A 17832-nucleotide genomic window follows, 5' to 3' on the forward strand; every position below is an offset into this window, starting at 1 on the left:
CCGATGCTCTGTATTTTTTTAACACTTTGCATCCCAAAACAACTCATAAAATATAGAACGTATTAAACTTACTGCTGCCCCCTAACAAGCACACATTATTCTGCAAATTTACTGAAAACTTTATGAAAGCGTGTAATTCACTAATTCCTATTTATAAGCAGAAGCGTAGGAAAGTCCCTTGCTAAAAAGGTAGTAAAACAAACAAAAAAGGCCTCATTAAATATACAAAAACGTTTTGCTTGGAAGGACTCAAAAGGGTTATTTTCCCTATGGCCTCTCAATAAAATAACCCTATCTGCCCCCTTCAAGGTTGCCCTCCCCCTATTCTGAGTCAAGCGACCTCCGACCCCTTGGAGGGCAAAGACGTGACTGATCCATTCTTGGTAAAGTGCTAAACTCATTCCCTTCCCCCAAACAGGCATGACTACTACGACATGTCAACAAATCCTTACGGAGGGAATGAAACAAAGCAAAGCCAGCGGCTCATTAAAACTGTAGAGGAGCACACGGTACAAAATGCCAATCAGTAAATATTCACAAGATTATTAAACGCTGCCGAAGTTCTCTAACGGGATTCTCTTTCACACGAAGTTGTATGTAATGCAATTTCATGAATTATGCAAATAAAGGTTTAAACTATTCACGACAAAACCCAGAGCTGTGCAAAGAGCTCCAAACTGAACACATCAATCACAGAAGTCACAGGAGACATTGTTGCATTCCTGCCTGCTGATGGCTCTGCTTAAACATTTACATTTCAGACACTGAAAAAAACGAGGAAGAGAAGGCTCGCTGTTCTGCAGGACAACTAAGAAATTACTTCCAACATGTAACAACTTTATACAGAGAACTTCAGAACGAAATGCTGAGAAAGAGTTCAAAATTAAAATTCAACAGTATTTTCTTTCGGTCCTTAAGGATGTAAAAGCTGCCCCTTAGTCAGCAGCAGCAGCAAGCTTACCTGCTTGGCTGTTCTCAGACTGAGCTATAAGTGCTGCCATTGCTGAATTGGGATTCAGCCTATTGCCGTACATGTGGGATGGAGGCAGACTGAGAGAAGATCCAGGTAGGGTGTTTGCCTGCAAGAAACCAATTACAACTTGAATCTTTTTTTAAAAAAAATAAAGGGTGAGAAACGCTACGTATGTTTTAAAGAAGTCTTCCTAATGCACAATTAATCTTTTTTGAGTGGATTTTGTATTTAAAAGAAAAAACACTATTTTCCATTTGCAAGTACAAAAATAGAATTGTATTACTTTGAAAATATATCAGGTTTTAAAGTGTGTTTTATTCGTTGTTGGCAAGATCTGTTAATGAAAGAAAAAAAATCCAACCTTCTAATAAAAAACATACTGCAGTAAATATTAATAATACCTAAATTGCATTTTTAAACCACCAGTGTAGCAGGATGGGTAGACTTGCTTGCAATCCTGAAGTATGCACTCAATGTTAGGACTTAGTAGCATGGCGACCATGTGGTTATCCTACTAATTATTTAATCTTATTAAACCATTTACAAAATAAGGGCAGGTAGACAACAGATGTCTCACAAATGCTTGGGTTCCTTACATCACAAGCCGGCTGTGGAGGTCAAAAGGTCCAACTTTCAGCTCTACAGTTTAACTACACAGAGCCATATTTCCTTTGCTCGACTCCATCATTAGTAAAACCTGCACACTATTTTGTTACTTCCTATTTTGATAGACTTGGAAGCCTGGTGTTTTTTTGTTTTGTTTTGTTTTTATTTTAAAGAACACAAACAGCCATTACAAGTATGTTTTCTATACAATAGGGGGCTCACCGAATCACAGCTTTGCCCTGACCCCATATAAGGAACTGTATTTTTGGCAGTTGGCCAGCTCTACTTATTGAAGAGCTCCCAAAGTTTGTGTTCATTCATGTTGCTAACCACAATTCTGAAGGTCTCTGCTGGGACTTGTGCCAAACAAGCGAAAATGAACCCTTAAACAGATGAAGCTAAGGAGGCTGGCCAAAATCTTGCATAATCCAACGCAATAAAAATACCTTCTTCCTTGGCTGCTTATGCTTTTTCCCTTTCGAAGAAAAGATTTGTGTCAAATGCTGAGTTGCAGAGACAGGCAATCAAAGGAAAAAAGGCACGGCTGCTTATTAAAAAGGCATTTTCCTATGTGATAAAAAATTTGTTTCAGAACAAAGAAAATATGGGGGGGGAATGTTTCAAAGATACACAACCTGTGTGATCACTGGTCTTAAAAGGAATCTTTTAAGAAAAAGTAAACAACCTTTACAAAGGAAACTTAAAAAAAAAGAGAGAAGGTGAACAGTAAGGAACTCAATTTGTGGGACATTTTGACACGTATAACTGCACACCAGAGACAGGGGAAACATACTGGTTATTACAACAAAATATTACAGAGTATAAACTATGTCTCTGGAAAGAATCACACACTACCATTAAGTTTTGGCTTTCAGCCAACATATTAAACTTGATGAATGGACTTTTATGAATTCTCACAACTGTTTTCAATGATGCTTTATTTACTATGTACTGGTGAGAAATTGTGCCTGATACATTCTTCTACTGTCACAAAGTCAGAACAAAACACATGTAATTACTTAGAATGATCAGGTATTTTTCGCTTTTTAGTTTAAAGGTATGTGTAAGATTGCTAGACACAGAACCACAGTTTCACTTCAATTGTATGTTACTTCCTTTTTGTAAAAAAATTATATTAGAACCTATTTAAAATTAATCTGAATTAGTTGTAAGCCTTTAAAATATTGCAGGCACTTCCACCTAGCCATGTATAACAGCTTCCAGAAATACAGTACATGTTAGTATTGCAACGCTGATGAAGGCAGCAAGACTGCACAGCTTCTTTAATAAACACCTATAGCACTATTTCAGCTCTACTATTATAATTCACTAACAACCTTCAGAAACAATGTACTTTTTTGTGAAATCCTTTTGTGAAACCTTACAGAATGGATTATTATACAACTATTATTTGCTTCCAGATCATCTATGAGACATGACTAACAAAATAAAAATATCTACTTAAATAAATTGGTTAAGGTTATGAAGTCCACTAGTATAGTTTGGGGAAGTTTTGGGGTGTTTTTTTCAGCTACAAACACCAGGTCTTATTTCTGTTAAGTTTTAGAATACTCCAATATTTCTCTTAATTCTAGTAAGTGCAGGCTCACTTTTCACACAAAAATCTGATATACTTACTCTCTGTCTCTGTAATTCACTGCAAGGCTGCTTAAAACCATGCAACAACAACTAGATATTAATTTATGGTGGCAGAGCAGCTATAATCAGCAAAGAGAATACGTGTTTATTTCAATGAAACATGCCGAAATAGCTTTAAGAACTTTCTGAAAGTATCCAAGTATCTTGAAAGGAGTTGCTAAAGTCTGTTGAGTAACCATCACATCACAAAACAAAAGACATCAAAGGAATTAAACAATGTTTGCTAAGTGGGTTGATGTAAAAGATCAAAAGACTTAGTGTGATTTAAACAATACCTAAGAACTTGAGTTTTTTCACAAGTGGTGGTTCACCCTAAACTTAAACTCTGTTTATACTAAAATAATAGTAAAGGTGTCCTACAGTAAGTTGGAACTACACAAGTTCTAGTGCCATCATGTAGCCTATGCAACTCAAAATGTCACATGAATAAATTGTTCAAGCTGGAGGTAAATAAAAAAATTTTTAAATACTTTTGTTTTTAAATGGCAATGCAAAATGACAACAGTAACCATTTGTGAAGCTTTATTATGTATGTGACGACTTTATCTGACAAGAAAGTAGAGGAGATGGAGGAGTGCTACATTATTTAAAGGTGAAACAGGAGCTTCATGTTTCACTCAGAGTTGAAACAAGCTGTAGCAAGCATTTATTAAAAATGCACAATCATCCTGTCAATACACATTAAGGTCACAGGATTGAAATGTGTTCTAAAATGCAGAACTTTTAAAGCTGTAGTATTCTTTCCATTTCAATTGATTCTATTTAAAGAATCAACACAATACATGACCAAAAAGTAGAATCTAATAAAATAAAGAGTCTGCTAAGTATTTCTTTTGAATAGGCAGCAAATTTTCCTGAAAAGATTTTGGCAGAGGGATTTAAGCCCATCTAGAGTTATATAACACACTGCTTTCATTTATGGCATGTTAAATAAATCAGTAAAGCAACAAGCGGCAGAGCAGCACAGAAGGAAGACACACTATAATTCACTGAATGCTCGAATGCAATAAGAGTAAATGATTGATATTTGATTGATGCTTAAAGGCACTTCCTCTACTGCAAGAAAGTGCAAGTATATTCTTCTAATTAAAGAATGAGATTTACAACTTAACTAAGTATCTTCTGAAGTACTGAAAACTCTTTGATTTTTGTTTGCATCATTCCAAAATGGTATTTTACTGTAACACTAGTTGCCAACTATTTGGTTAAATAACTGGACATTTACTTAAATTTCCAGGGAAAAGAGTTTCTTAATTTCAAAAGTTGTATGTTCTTAAAGCAAGAAAAAAAAAAACAAAAGAGAAAAAATGAGGCTACACTTAGCTCTATGTGATTAGATTAGGTCTCCAAAATTTGAGAACCTTTGAGCGTGCCCATTCCCCTGTTCCTTTCAAGTTTTGTGCTATGAAATATTTTCTGATAACAGGCCTCATTTCTGTCTCAGCTCCACACCAGTAAGGTTTTAATACTCAGCGTGTGATGAGAGATGAAACCAAGTGTGAACAACTTTCGGGTCCCATGAGTAGGCTGACTGTTGAAGCTGTCAGGTTCAATTGCATCATTCCCCATTATTCAATGCCCCAAACTGCTCCCTAATTGTTAGGGGCTTAACATATTCAAAACCATTGTTTAGGCTAATGCTGAAATGCCTACAGTTGAGTTTCCATAAAGAAAGGGGAGGGATTTAATTGTAGTTAAACCATTACTGAACTCTCTTCCTTTCATGATAGGACAACAAGGATGGCCGGAACAACCAATTCCAAGGCGGCTTCTTAATCAGTTTATGTCCAACCAATATTCCCTCTTCCTCTCTGCTTTAAAAATAGTCACTGCTCTATTGTAGCTTTGTGTTGCATTATGATGATGCTTTACAATTAGTGACAGATCACCAAATTACCTATTTTAATAAAACTACCCTTGTTCCTATTAACACCAATAAAAAGAAATCAAGAGCACTAGGTATCACCAACAACTACTTCTCACAGCCTGCTACTACTGAAAACAGTGTAAAAAAATAGCTGCAGGTGAAGTTTAAAGCTAAATTTTCTGCGAGCTATTCTGCTGCACTTCTGAGATGTTACTAATGTCATCCATGCATGCAATTGTCTAGTTTCATGAAATAGGAAATTCAAGCACTAGACCAAATATTAACATCAGCTTACTTCATTTAGAAGTTAAGCTGATGTATTTTGGTCAATGGCAAGCAACATCTGAACAACGTTACTATTGAAAATAACACCAAAATTACAACTTGCACTGCAATGAAATGAGCTTAGCTATTCAGACATAACAATGCTATGTACACAATGGTAATCACAATTTGATTTCTAAAAAATTATATATAAATTGTTTTTTTTCTTGAGAAGTGTAAAGAGCTGTCTATCAAGTGATAGCAGTAAAAGCAACCTGGTCTTATCTTTCCCAGGTGATTTTGATCCCTAGAATTCTCAAGGCCAGTTACACTATAGGGAGCACGAAACAGCTGGCTTTTCTTGGGTATTCAGTGCAGTGGGAAGAATGTGCTATTGCTTCCTTTTATTCTATCAGTCCTGGTACCATCTTTATCTTCATTTGGGAGATATAGTGGAAACACTGCTACATGACATCGCTCTGAATCCCGTTAGCTGTTCATCTGGGATCACAACACACAGCCACAGAAGAGCACTCCAACTGCACTAAATTGCAGGAATATAATCAAATTTTTAGGAAGCACAAGAGGAAGTTCTGCCCCATCAACAGCTTTTCATGTATCACTTGCTGCAAGTCTTGAATATTTTCGCTACCAGTATGGATTTTGCTTAGAAATATTACCTACATCTTGTTTGCAATTAAAATAATTCAAAATTCCTTTTGCTTTTCCTATAGGCCAAGAACTATAGATGGAACTGAAAATCCTTAATAAAATATTGTTTCCACATTTCTTCTGAAAATCATCACTTAAGTTTTCAAAACAATTAGCACAACACAAAATGATATTACAATGCAGCATGACAAACACCGTTTATGTATTTTCACTAAACTGGTCCTTTCATTTCATAGAATCATAAAATGGTTTTAGATTTTCATTTTGGTTTTTCCTTGTTGGAAGTTGAACACCACTAATTTTCAAGCAAATTGTATGAACTTCTTGACTAAACCAGCCTACAGCACTATTGAAGACTGAAAGCAGAACATGTACTTACTACAACTAACCTCACCTGCTACCCTAAATACATCGCAATGTCAAACAACCCCAAATATATACTGTAGGATTTTACTTATTAATTCTATGAAAGCAATAGTGGGATTGAAAAAGATCACCCATTCCATACTGCCACCATGACCATCCATGAGCTTTGAAGTCCTTAAAGTTTGGGGCTTTTATCAAACCGATAATCAAGATGCAATTTTACAATAAACCTTTTCAGTAACTGGTTGAAATAAAAGAATTAACTGAAAAGCTTAATTAGGAGACTGGGAAAGTTCAAATTAAATCATAAAAATGGTTTGTGATATCTTAGAAGGAAAAAACAGCAACTTTTTCAATCAAAAAGGGCATTAATCACAGATGTACAAACCATTATAATTCATACCTGTCAGGAAAACTGTATAGATGACAGTAAAACCATCCCATGGATACATTATTCACATCATTAGTACTTTTTATGTTACCAACAAAAACAAATACTTTGAACTTCTAGCTGTAATGAAGATCTTGCTTATGAACAAGCAAATAATCAAACACCATCTTTAAGAATCAATTGTTTTGATTAAATGTACAAATATATCCTTCAATTAAATGAAACCATCTAACCTTCAAACAGCAGCACTCAAATATTTTCTAAGAAGGGCATGAATGAATGTAACTGGGAAACACAGTGGGATTTGAAAGGCAAAACGAAAAATTAATGGCACACCTACAGAAACTAATTTATATCTCTGACCAGTGTACAACAAGGGCACATCAAGTCGTTAAAAACCACATGGGTAGAAGGTCTATCATCCAATAATGTGAAAAGGCTCTCTCAACTCCACTACCAGTTTACTCTTCCATGTTAACTAACCTGGACAGTACATGGAATTTTAACCAATGAAAATCTATTTATTTATAAACTAGACACAAAAAAATTACTAGACAGTGCCTCATTAAGAACTCTTTTTTGGTTGGGTTTTTTTTGTTCATTTGGTTGTATTTTTAAAGAACAGGGCTTTACAGAGATAAGTCCTTGGGATTGCGCCACCTCCCCCACAAATCTAACGGAAAATAGATACATATTATTTTGACAAATCCTTTTTACCTCAAGTTTGTTCCTCCATCCTTTCCATCTACCTCTGTCCTCACAGCACTTAACCTGTATGTGCTCTACATAGACAATGGAAGCAATATCCTACCCATGAGTCTGTTTTCTTTAAGAACATTAACCTATATATTGTGAATCACACTTTCACTCTCATACTGACTAGCAGAAAGAATGCCTTGATTAGGAAACATACCCAGTGTACTCATACAGTACTTTTTTTCCTTTCACAAAAGAAGCCAGACACGGATAACATGGCAAAAAATGAATCTGAGAGAAAAGTAACTACTTGCAACATCATCTTTACTTTCAAAAATCATAATATTTAGAAATCAGCCACTTATACACAACCACTCCTATTTATTTAGAATGTTAAAATGTCAATAGTCTTTGCTATTTAAGTGATGAAATAAATACCCACAGTAGTAGAATTGCTGCTGTATAAAAACGCTTGCAAGACTCTTAACATTTTGTACAAGGCCTATAAGGACATTGCTTCAAGAATGAACTTTGCAGCTTGTAACAAAGTACGCATCATGTAAACCTGAAATCCTTTTCAAGTCAAACCTTAACTTTTGGTTTCATCTAAATACTTTCTATTTACTCTTTCCATTTAATACAGACTAGAAAATTTCACATTTTTCACATTCAACACCATTACTATTGTCTCAGGCAGCTAAATTGAAGAAGTGCTACACTCAGTTCAACAAAGAGGTCAATGTGCCTCAGTTGCCTGGAGACTGATGGTTGCTACAGCAGCACCAGATAAGCCAAGCTAAATAAGCTTCAGCGAGAAGGCAGAAAACATTTATTGCTAGACCGAAACATTGATGCAGTTGTCTCAGCATGCAGCACTGTGCAACATCATGCAACTAAGTGTCTTTCAGACTACCTGTATACTGCATAAGTCTACAGGAAGTCAGTCGTACCAAAGCAAAAGGAAAATACAAAAAGTAAAGATTTTAATTGGGATAAATACTAGATTCCTTGCAACTATGATTCCTTTGTTCCTTCTAGTTGAGTCACATGTTAGAAGGAATTTTCCCTCTGGCTGTAAATTCTTCCTCCTTGCTACTTCCCTCTACCCCCACCCCAAAAATCCTGTTAGACTGAATGAGAAGAAAATTTGATTTTTACCCGTTTTACCTAGAAGTAACAAGCAATTAAATCAGTTTTTAAGTGACAAACACAATTTAGATGGAAAAACCTTTATTAGCACTGTTTCTTCGCATTTTTCCTTTTGCATTTTTCATTTTGCAATACTTTTAAGTGACTGTGACACAAATATGGTTTACAGGTTTTGGAAAGCATGTCACTATTTTCTATTTACACCTTGCACCATAATACCAAAACCCTCTCTTGTCTACAACACACTGAAGGATGCATTAGGACAATTTCTAAATCTACCAGCATGACATTTTTCCTGTGGCAATGATTCCCAAGGATGAACAACATATTCTATTGAAAATTACTTCTTTTTGTTCTGGATGTGCTGGCTTTTCCTTTTGTATCTTAAGTTCTAAGGAGAACAGAGTAATTTCAGTATCCAAACAGCCTGTGACCCAGATTGATATTTCACCTTTGACCCAGTGGGCAGGATCTCTTTTGAGAGATGTTACCATCAAGAGGCGTTTTCATAGTGATCTAGGTTGACCTGCTTCTACAGAGGGGTTGGATTAGATGATCTCTAAAGGTCCCTTCTAATCCTACCATTCTATGATTCTATTCTATGATAAAACATGTTATTTGGTTTTCATGTATCCATCATTTCTATGGATTAGAGAATTCTAGTATCACAGACAGTACATTATTTCTCCTTTTTTTGGAAGCATGCTGCTTAAACCATGCAATATCATGATCTCCAGATGTTTTATTATTCTCCTTTTAATTACCACTCCTATTAAAGGTAACACAAATCTTCTTTAAGAAGAGAAATGAAGAAAATACAACCAAACTGATCACAAATTGCTACTTTTATGTTAGATCTTTAAAAAAAACCCCACCAAAACAACATGCCACACACCATATGGCAATGTATAAACTGCACTCAAAATGAAATAACAGAACTTACAAAACACTTGTTTATCTGCAGGAAAGATCAAAACTTTAGATTGAATAAGACTGGTATGATTTGATATTATGATCACCAGAAGAGTATATTTGGGAGAAATTCAGCAACACATTAACATATTGTGATAAGCGCTGTCTGTGCTTTACATAAATGATTGGTTCCTAAGGGATGAGAGTTTTCACACCACAAGGCACCCATCCACTACTAGCTTTGCAGGTAAGCAGTAGATTCTGCACTTCATCAGTGCTATTCTGGCATTCAACATATCAATTATTTCTATAGTGAGAAATGAACTTTAGGAAGTGGCCTGAAAAAAAATATTAAAAGAACGCAGGGGTCTTCCTAAGTTATGGAAATCACCTCTAATTACATGGCTAATGTAATTCACCATAATGAGGATAAGTTCTTTTGCATTTCAAGAAAGGATTATTGCTTAAATAAATTTGTTTCAAAGTCTATAGTTTTAAGTCCAATGGTGCTTGCAAGAGTATTACACTAAATTCTTACCTTCAGCCATTACATGTGGTTGTGATGTGTAACTTCGTGAAGAAGAAAGCTCACATCTAACAATCTAGTGCATAGTACTTCAAGTCTGAAATTGCCACATCTGTCACATCCCTGTGTCCTCGAATTGAGGGCAATTTGTCCCTTTCTGTGTGTATTCATTCTACTCCCCAAAGAACAGTTCTTTAAACCCTGACAGCTAATATACCTGGCATTTTCTAAAGTACCCACAGAGAGAAGATGGCCCAGAAACTTCCCTTTAACTGACTTACTCTTTCTCCTACCCAGCTCTAGCAAACTGCAGATGCTTAACCTGAAACATTCCTCCCCTTCTCTTGTTTCCTTTGAGCTTAATATTCCATTTTCTTGGGGGGGAGGGGGCAGGAAACAGGATATATTTCTCTGACCAAGACTAGGAAACAGAAGTGGATGTAAGGGTATCTTCCATGGCAACACTCAAATTAAGAGTATGACATCCATAATTTGAAGCTACAACTGCAAACTCAGCAGCACTATTAGTCAGATGTGTGTATTTTACTGTCCTATGAAAATGTACAAATTTCCTTTCTGAAGACTTGCAAAAAACCTCTTAACTTGAATCTTCAACAAAGACTACTTGATGAAGATACACTATTAAATTTCCTCCTAATAATTCCACCTCTGTTTTGGAAAGTCTAAGTAGGATTGCCCCCCAAAGTGCTCTTAACTTCTCTGTTGACAGGGACAAGAATCGAATTCTTTTTTTCATGTATTTCTACTTATTGTCACCGAAATAACTTAAACTATTACAAGAAAAAAACTCACTAAAATAGGAAGCAAAAAATAGTGTGAATTAATAAGGTGGAAAAGGAGCAGAGGACTACAGACATCCAAAATTAGTGACCAGACTCATTCTGAAAGTAAGAAAGTAAAAACCACAAGACAGAAGCATCTGGAACATCAGAAGTCCTACATTTAGAATCTGAAAACATGTCATGATTTCTGAGCTTTCAACATGTACCTATTGTTAACAAATAAAATATATGGGAAAAAAATAAGCCTTATCTCCCTCCAAAAGCTGGATAACCACCACTAGATGAATGTCAAAGAAAACCTTGCTGTCTTTCTACTGCTTCTAAAAGGAGTACAGCCAAAGAAACTTCAGAAGGGAATAGTGTAAGCAATTAAAGCAAACTTTATTTACTTAGAATTGCAACCAAACAGGAGAGCCTACCTTCCCAATCATCACATCTCCACCATGAAGGCAATACTTCATTACACTGTGTTTCAGTGGACCTATCATGCCATTACAAATAAATTCTGGACTAAAAAGAGTAACAAAGAGCAACTACTAAGTCACCCCATTTCTGTGCAAGCTATAAGGACTGCCATTTGAGGTACTTCATGTCCTTTTCCTTCTCTTTATTAGCTGCTTCTGTGGCAAAGGAAACACAGTGCATGAAGTAAGAGATGGAAATGTGGGCAGAAAAGAAAACAGAAACTGCAGAGGAAGCAAAACAGCTTTAAAAAGGAAGAAGAATCCACTGAAACCATTTTTCTCTTTGCCCTAGGAAACAGAAAACAATATTTTGGACTGTATCTGTAAACCAGGTTAGTGGTTGCCTGAAATTGCCTTACAGATGTGCTTATTGCAGTCACTGAGAGCACAAATACCATCACATGGGACAAAAAAATCCAAGAGAGTCATCTACAAAGTCACGATTTGATCATATTCAATTTCCAGAATAAGAATAAATCCTGAAAGTTTGAGTGAACTGAGATTACTATAATGTAAACATCATACATTACCAAATAATACAATACCAGCACCAAAGAGTCAATGAACTACAAATGTTTAAAATAAAAGGCTGTATATCTTAAAGAAACCACTACATGCCATTTCCACTCCCACTAAAAACACTAATAAAATGACACAAGGTACTTAAATGCATTTTTTTTTTTCTTAAAAGGAATACAGTCTGAGAGATGGCTTTAATAATCAATGACTGGAAGAAAAAAATAGTCAAAAGCCTTACTTCAATTTCTTCAATCTCATCCTGTATTTGGAATGTAGAGATCCCAGAAATAAATTGCCATGGAGCACTAGTAGGGTAATTTCACTCATTTAAGGCATCCAAAAGAATAGACAGCTCTACCATTTCAATCTCAACCTCAATCAAAGTAGCAAACAATTCATAATAAAACACTAGATATATCAAGTAATTTTTTTAAGTAACTTTTTAATCTAGCAACCACCATTTCCTGATGAGCAGAAAACAAATCAAGCTGTACAATATAAAAAGATACTGAGGCACTTAGGTTACGACTTCTTTTATGAATCAAGAATAACTTATCAGAAAGAGCAGTACAGCAAACTGTTAGAGCTGACAACCATTTTTGCTACAATTATGAAACACAAAGAAATCTTTGAGATAAAAACTGACCATAGGACCTCAGAGTAGTGCAGCTTGTGACTTGGCCTAGCAGGGAAAAATTAAGATAATACTCAAAATCCAAATGCAAAAAAGTTATTTTTCCCAACAACAGAGCACACATTAATGTTTATGGAAAAGTTATAAGACACACTTCCAAGAGTTTTGGATATAGTAATTCACTGTTACATGCAAAACAGGCCCTACCAATACACACATCAAGAGGATCCATTCACAGAAAACCAGGAGCAAATATTTGTGTGGCCCGTACTTTCTCACTTGTATCCTATTTCTTTTACATTCTTGCAATTGTTTAATGCATTGTTGTGCTAATAAAAGCATCACTGAATTAATCAGTATAATCTATCTGAGGCTATGCCCATGACACAACAAATAAGAGGAATGAGACACACACACATTAAAAAAAAAGTGCTTTACCAGTAAGTGGAATTTTTAGTATACCACTGATTCCCACCTGGTGAGGAACACCAGCATTTAATTCAGTTATGGCACAGTATGGAACACAAGCTAATAATCTCTTCTGGATTTATTAGATTGTAACAAAAATTATGCATGGCATGAGAGAGAAGAAAATGAGACACAAAATAAAAGATTATTGCAACAAGGCCCATACTGTGTTTTTGTCTTAACAAACACACCACAGTATGAGAACCATCATACTAGACAATAGAATTAATGAATCAAAAACCAGGTTTTTCAATACTTTAAAATCAGTGTTATTTAGTCACTGAAGGAAAAAGCTACATTTTGGAGTTATAACCACTGAAGTTTTGTACGGACATATCAGTTATTGAAAAATAAACACAAGGCACAGTAGTATTACCCAATTTTCTCACTTCAGGACACTTGCTTTTAATTATTTGCAAGTTTTCTTAATACTATGAACAAGATTTTCTGTATTAGACATCTATCATAATCTCCTAATCAAGTTCAATGTTGAGAGTAATTCTAAAAAAAATGGTGTTGTCAAAACCTGCTCTTTAGAATTTTTAAGAGCTTTGCTTTTAAAAAAAAATGAAAAAACTCCAACAACAACTGATAAATGTATGTTGTCTCCAAAATCATAATTACAAATACCCAGCAGAGATCTAAGAAAACAAGAGGGACACTGAGGTGCTGGAGCAAGTCCAGAGACACGAAACAAAGCTGGTGAAGGGTCTAGAGAACAAGCGTGATGAGGAGCAGCTGAGAGAGCTGGGGATGTTTAGCCTAGAGAAGAGGAGGCTGATTACTCTCCATAGCTACCTGAAGGTGAGATGCAGTGAGGTGGAGGTCCATCTCTTCTCTACTAACAAATGATAGGACACCAGGAAACGAGTTTAAGTTGCACCAGGGGAGGTTTACATTGGACATTAGGAAGAATTTTTTCACTGAGAGAGTTGTTAAGCATTGGAACAGCCTGCCCAGGGAGGTGGTGGAGTCGCCATTCCTACAGATATTCAAAAGATGCGTAGATGAGGTACTGAGGCACATGGTTTGGTTTAGCGACAGGTTTGGCAGTGTGAGGTGAGTGGTGGGACTCGATCTTAAAGGTCTTTTCCAACTGTAACTATTCTTATGATTTTTATGATGAAGCTATTCCAATTTTTAATACTATTTCAATTGCACATCTGCCATCTTCATCAAATAGCTGAGCAACTAAAGTTTGGTCATACTTGCTCTCTTAACTAACAGTTCATATATAAAATGTTTTTTAACTATTACTTTCTAACTGCTATAGAGGCACAAGCTTATTAGCTTACAACCACTGTATGTACACCAAGAACACTGGTTGATTTTCTTTTAATTAGTATTCCACACAAAAAATATATTAGCACACTGTTATTTGAAGACTTGCCTGGTCAAGAGGTGGGTAAACACTGTGAATACATGCACAAGAGTTCAGTAAACAGATACAGAACTTTGATGAAGAACTGAGTAGGTAAACCCCAACCCTTTAAAGTATAATCAGTCATTTATGACAACTACATGAAAAAAAAACCGTTCTCTTGAATTGAAGAACAACTACATGGTAAAATAGATTCTCCTGGCTGAGTCTCTTCAAACAATAGTAAGGACCTCATGAACTGACACTGAAGGGGAGTCCAGGAAACATTTTCAGTCAGGGGATCCTGCATGTTATTTTCAAGCCTTGAAAGTTGGGAAAAGTATCTAATCTGCCTGGGCAATGAGGCAAGCAGCACCAATCCTAAACTTCAACCACAACATGAAAGCACTTAATATTTTAAAACTCACAACAGACATCAATCTTCTTTTTCCTCCATGCTAGGAAGTAGTCTTGTAAACTCATTTTCTCCATGAATAAGGACGAATTGTGTCCATGGACCTTAAAACCAACTGACTACCTCTTGCCACTACAGCTTCTTTGTAGAAAGTTCATCTCAAAACTGATAAATCAGCAAAGTGAAAAACCCAGAAAGTTGACAGTTAAAGCAATCTAGCCTAAAGTGGAAATTTGATGCCAGACAAAAAGGAAAAGTGTCAGTCTAACTGTAAACTATGAAGACAGGGAGTACAGAAGGGAAAAAAGATTGGGACAATAAACATAGGTGCCTTGTTTGTAGACCATAACTTAAGAGACATGACATGCTACACAGACACATCATGCTACACAGCTTATCTGAGGGATGATGTTTGGTTGAAATATCGATGCCTGTATAATAGCTCAGATGATGGAAGGACCAAGTTAAATTTCAGGCATTGACATCATTGAGACAAAAAAACCCATCCTGAAAGACTAAGCCTTTATGAATTTCCAAGTGGCAGACTCTAGTTACCAAAGCGTAGTCCAGGAATCACTGAAGCAGCATACGACATTGTTAATTCTCCATGCAAACACAGCAAGTCCCTTTTAAGGCTGTCAACCAAAACTTTTCAGCATTTGCTCCTCCCTTTATAGTTCAAAACCAAAAGACTCTTTAAATGGTAGAACAAGATCCTGACAAGTAAGTGTACAATCACTTGAAAACACGTTAGGTACTGAGCACCTGACTCCTCTGAGGGAGTAAAAAAACCACAAACCAACCCAACCCATCTCCCAAAAGCCAAAGCCAAAGGAAGTACAAGAATTTTAAGCACTTAACCTATGGAGGGCTCTCTAGTTCAGCTAAACACTAAGAGAAAGTGCATCTCCTAGGCTATACTACTTTCTTGTGACAACATGAAGAAAAAAATACTAAGTATTTCTGTTCTGACTTGCTAAAAATGGGCTCTGTCTCAATGCTTTTTGAATTTGTTTATTCTCTGACAGTTTAATAGAAAGAAGTGATGGTGCACAGTTCTTGTTTATTCAACTTGCCCATGTAATTTGTGATTTTACAGACCTTTGACTTATCACATCTCAGTGCCTTTTTTTCAGGCCAAGAGTCCCACCCTATTTACTTATTCCTTATAAACATGCTACTTGTCATCATTATTCACTACCATAGCTCTTGTTGTACCTCTTTTGCTAGCTACTGTAGCGTATCTATCTTGAATAGAAACTGCCTTTTACCATTAATTTCATTTGCCTTCTTACCACCTTGTCAACACAGGCTGGTGAAGTCTTTTAGCAGTTTGCAACAACTGATCTTCATAGCTAGTACAGGGCTGTGTTTTGGATTTGTGCTGGAAACAAGTGTTGAACAAGGGGTTGCTTTAGTTACTGCTAACCAGAACTTGTACAGCACCAAGGTCTTTTCTGCTTCTCACCTCACCTCATCAGCAAGTGGGCTGGGGGAGCACAAGCATGACCAGGACAGCTGACCTAAAGTCACTAAAAGGCTATTCTAGGCCACAGAACGTTATGCCCAGTATATAAACTGGGGGAAGCTGGCAGGGAGGAGCAAATCACTGCTTGGGCATCAGTCAGCATGGGGTGAGCAACTGCACTGAGTATCATCTGGGGGTTTTTTGTGGTTTGGGGTTTTTCTCCCCTTGGGTTTTCTTTCTCTATTCCTTGCCATCACTATAGTTATATATTATTTTGTTTCATTTTACTTATTAAACTAAAGAAATCCCATAGACACACTGGCATAACACAAGCCTTAGTTCTTTAGGAAATCAGCCCAGAAGAATTATGTAAGAATGTGAATTGTCACCTATAACAATGAAGTATTATTTGATATTTAAGTGTATGTTGTGTTGGTCTCCACATAGTATTTCTGCTATACATGTACTATACACACGTGTTCATGTATATACACACACTTAACTATGTAGGTATTAAGCTTGATTTTAACTCTTTACGTTTATAATCACCATCTTAAGTCACTGTAGACTCTAGAAATGAAAGCTGATTGCTTATACCTAAGCACAAAAAAAGGCATATTTGAAACATTCATTGTCTCACTACAAAACAAAAATCAGAAATGCAAGTACAAAAACACCATGTCAATTACAGTTTTCCTTCACATTTATCACGTGAAGTGGTGGCTCTCTACAGCTACAACTTTGTACTCTATTGCCTTGACACATACAATCTTGCCCAGCTTAAATTCACACAAAATACTGCAACAAAGATACTTTTTCTGGTTCGTTACTTTGCATATGTCACCCTTCTGCACTCCTCCAGTGCCTCCCTTATCCTTTCACCATCAAACATAAACTACGTATCCTCATTTGTATGACTTTTCCAATACAAAACTATAGCACAGATGTCAACTTGCATTTGCTATCAAGATGTTAGTCTTGACCACATCTTTGCCAAGGCTAGTCTTAGCTGTCCACTTGCCAAATCTCCCAATAAACCCTTCTGTTGTTTAACTGATACCAGCAATTTTGCATGAAGCATGCAAAACCTTGCGTATTTTCTTCTTTTTAAATCTTTTCTGAAAACATTGTTCTGATTAACATGTTGGTTAGAGCATTGATGAACTGTGATCAGCATTTATGCTGTTAGTCGTAATACAGTCACTATTATTACTACACACTTCCACAGACCATTTCTTTAAATCTATGATCTCTACAAAAGATGGGACTGTGTAATATGATGTGGAACTTCTAACCACTACAACATGTTCACAACAAATACAATTTTTATTAACTTATTTTGCAAACAAACTACTGTTTCTTTTCACATTGAAAATAAGCAGGTCAAGAATATGGTTTGCTATCTTAAACTCTTGTGATAGTTTACCTGAGTTGCAGCAACAACAGTAGTTATAGAAGGCGCAGTTGAAGGTGATAGAGCTCCCACTTGCTGCAAGTGGCCTGAAGCCTGCTGAGGTAAATGAGAACTGGAAACGGGAGTGCTAGATCCTGAGCCAGATACTGCATTTGGAAATGATACTGCTACATCATTGTTGCTAAAAATACCTGAAAAAAATTACA

At 36.1% G+C, this 17832-nt stretch overlaps 1 protein-coding gene across 3 annotated transcripts in view; it reads right to left on the minus strand.

Moving 5' to 3' along the window:
- MLLT10 (MLLT10 histone lysine methyltransferase DOT1L cofactor) overlaps positions 1-17832 on the minus strand; it is a 121930-nt gene that overhangs the window by 18258 nt on the left and 85840 nt on the right. For all 3 annotated transcript variants that reach the window (XM_061996316.1, XM_061996317.1, XM_061996318.1), the window contains 2 exons: positions 17639-17817; positions 962-1079 (listed from right to left, as the gene is read on the minus strand). In XM_061996316.1, the coding sequence (XP_061852300.1) occupies positions 962-1079; positions 17639-17817 (297 nt within the window). The remainder of the gene's footprint in view (positions 1-961; positions 1080-17638; positions 17818-17832) is intronic.

This window comes from Colius striatus, chromosome 5 (genome assembly GCF_028858725.1).
Source record: "Colius striatus isolate bColStr4 chromosome 5, bColStr4.1.hap1, whole genome shotgun sequence".
NCBI classification, from domain to species: Eukaryota; Metazoa; Chordata; class Aves; order Coliiformes; family Coliidae; genus Colius; species Colius striatus.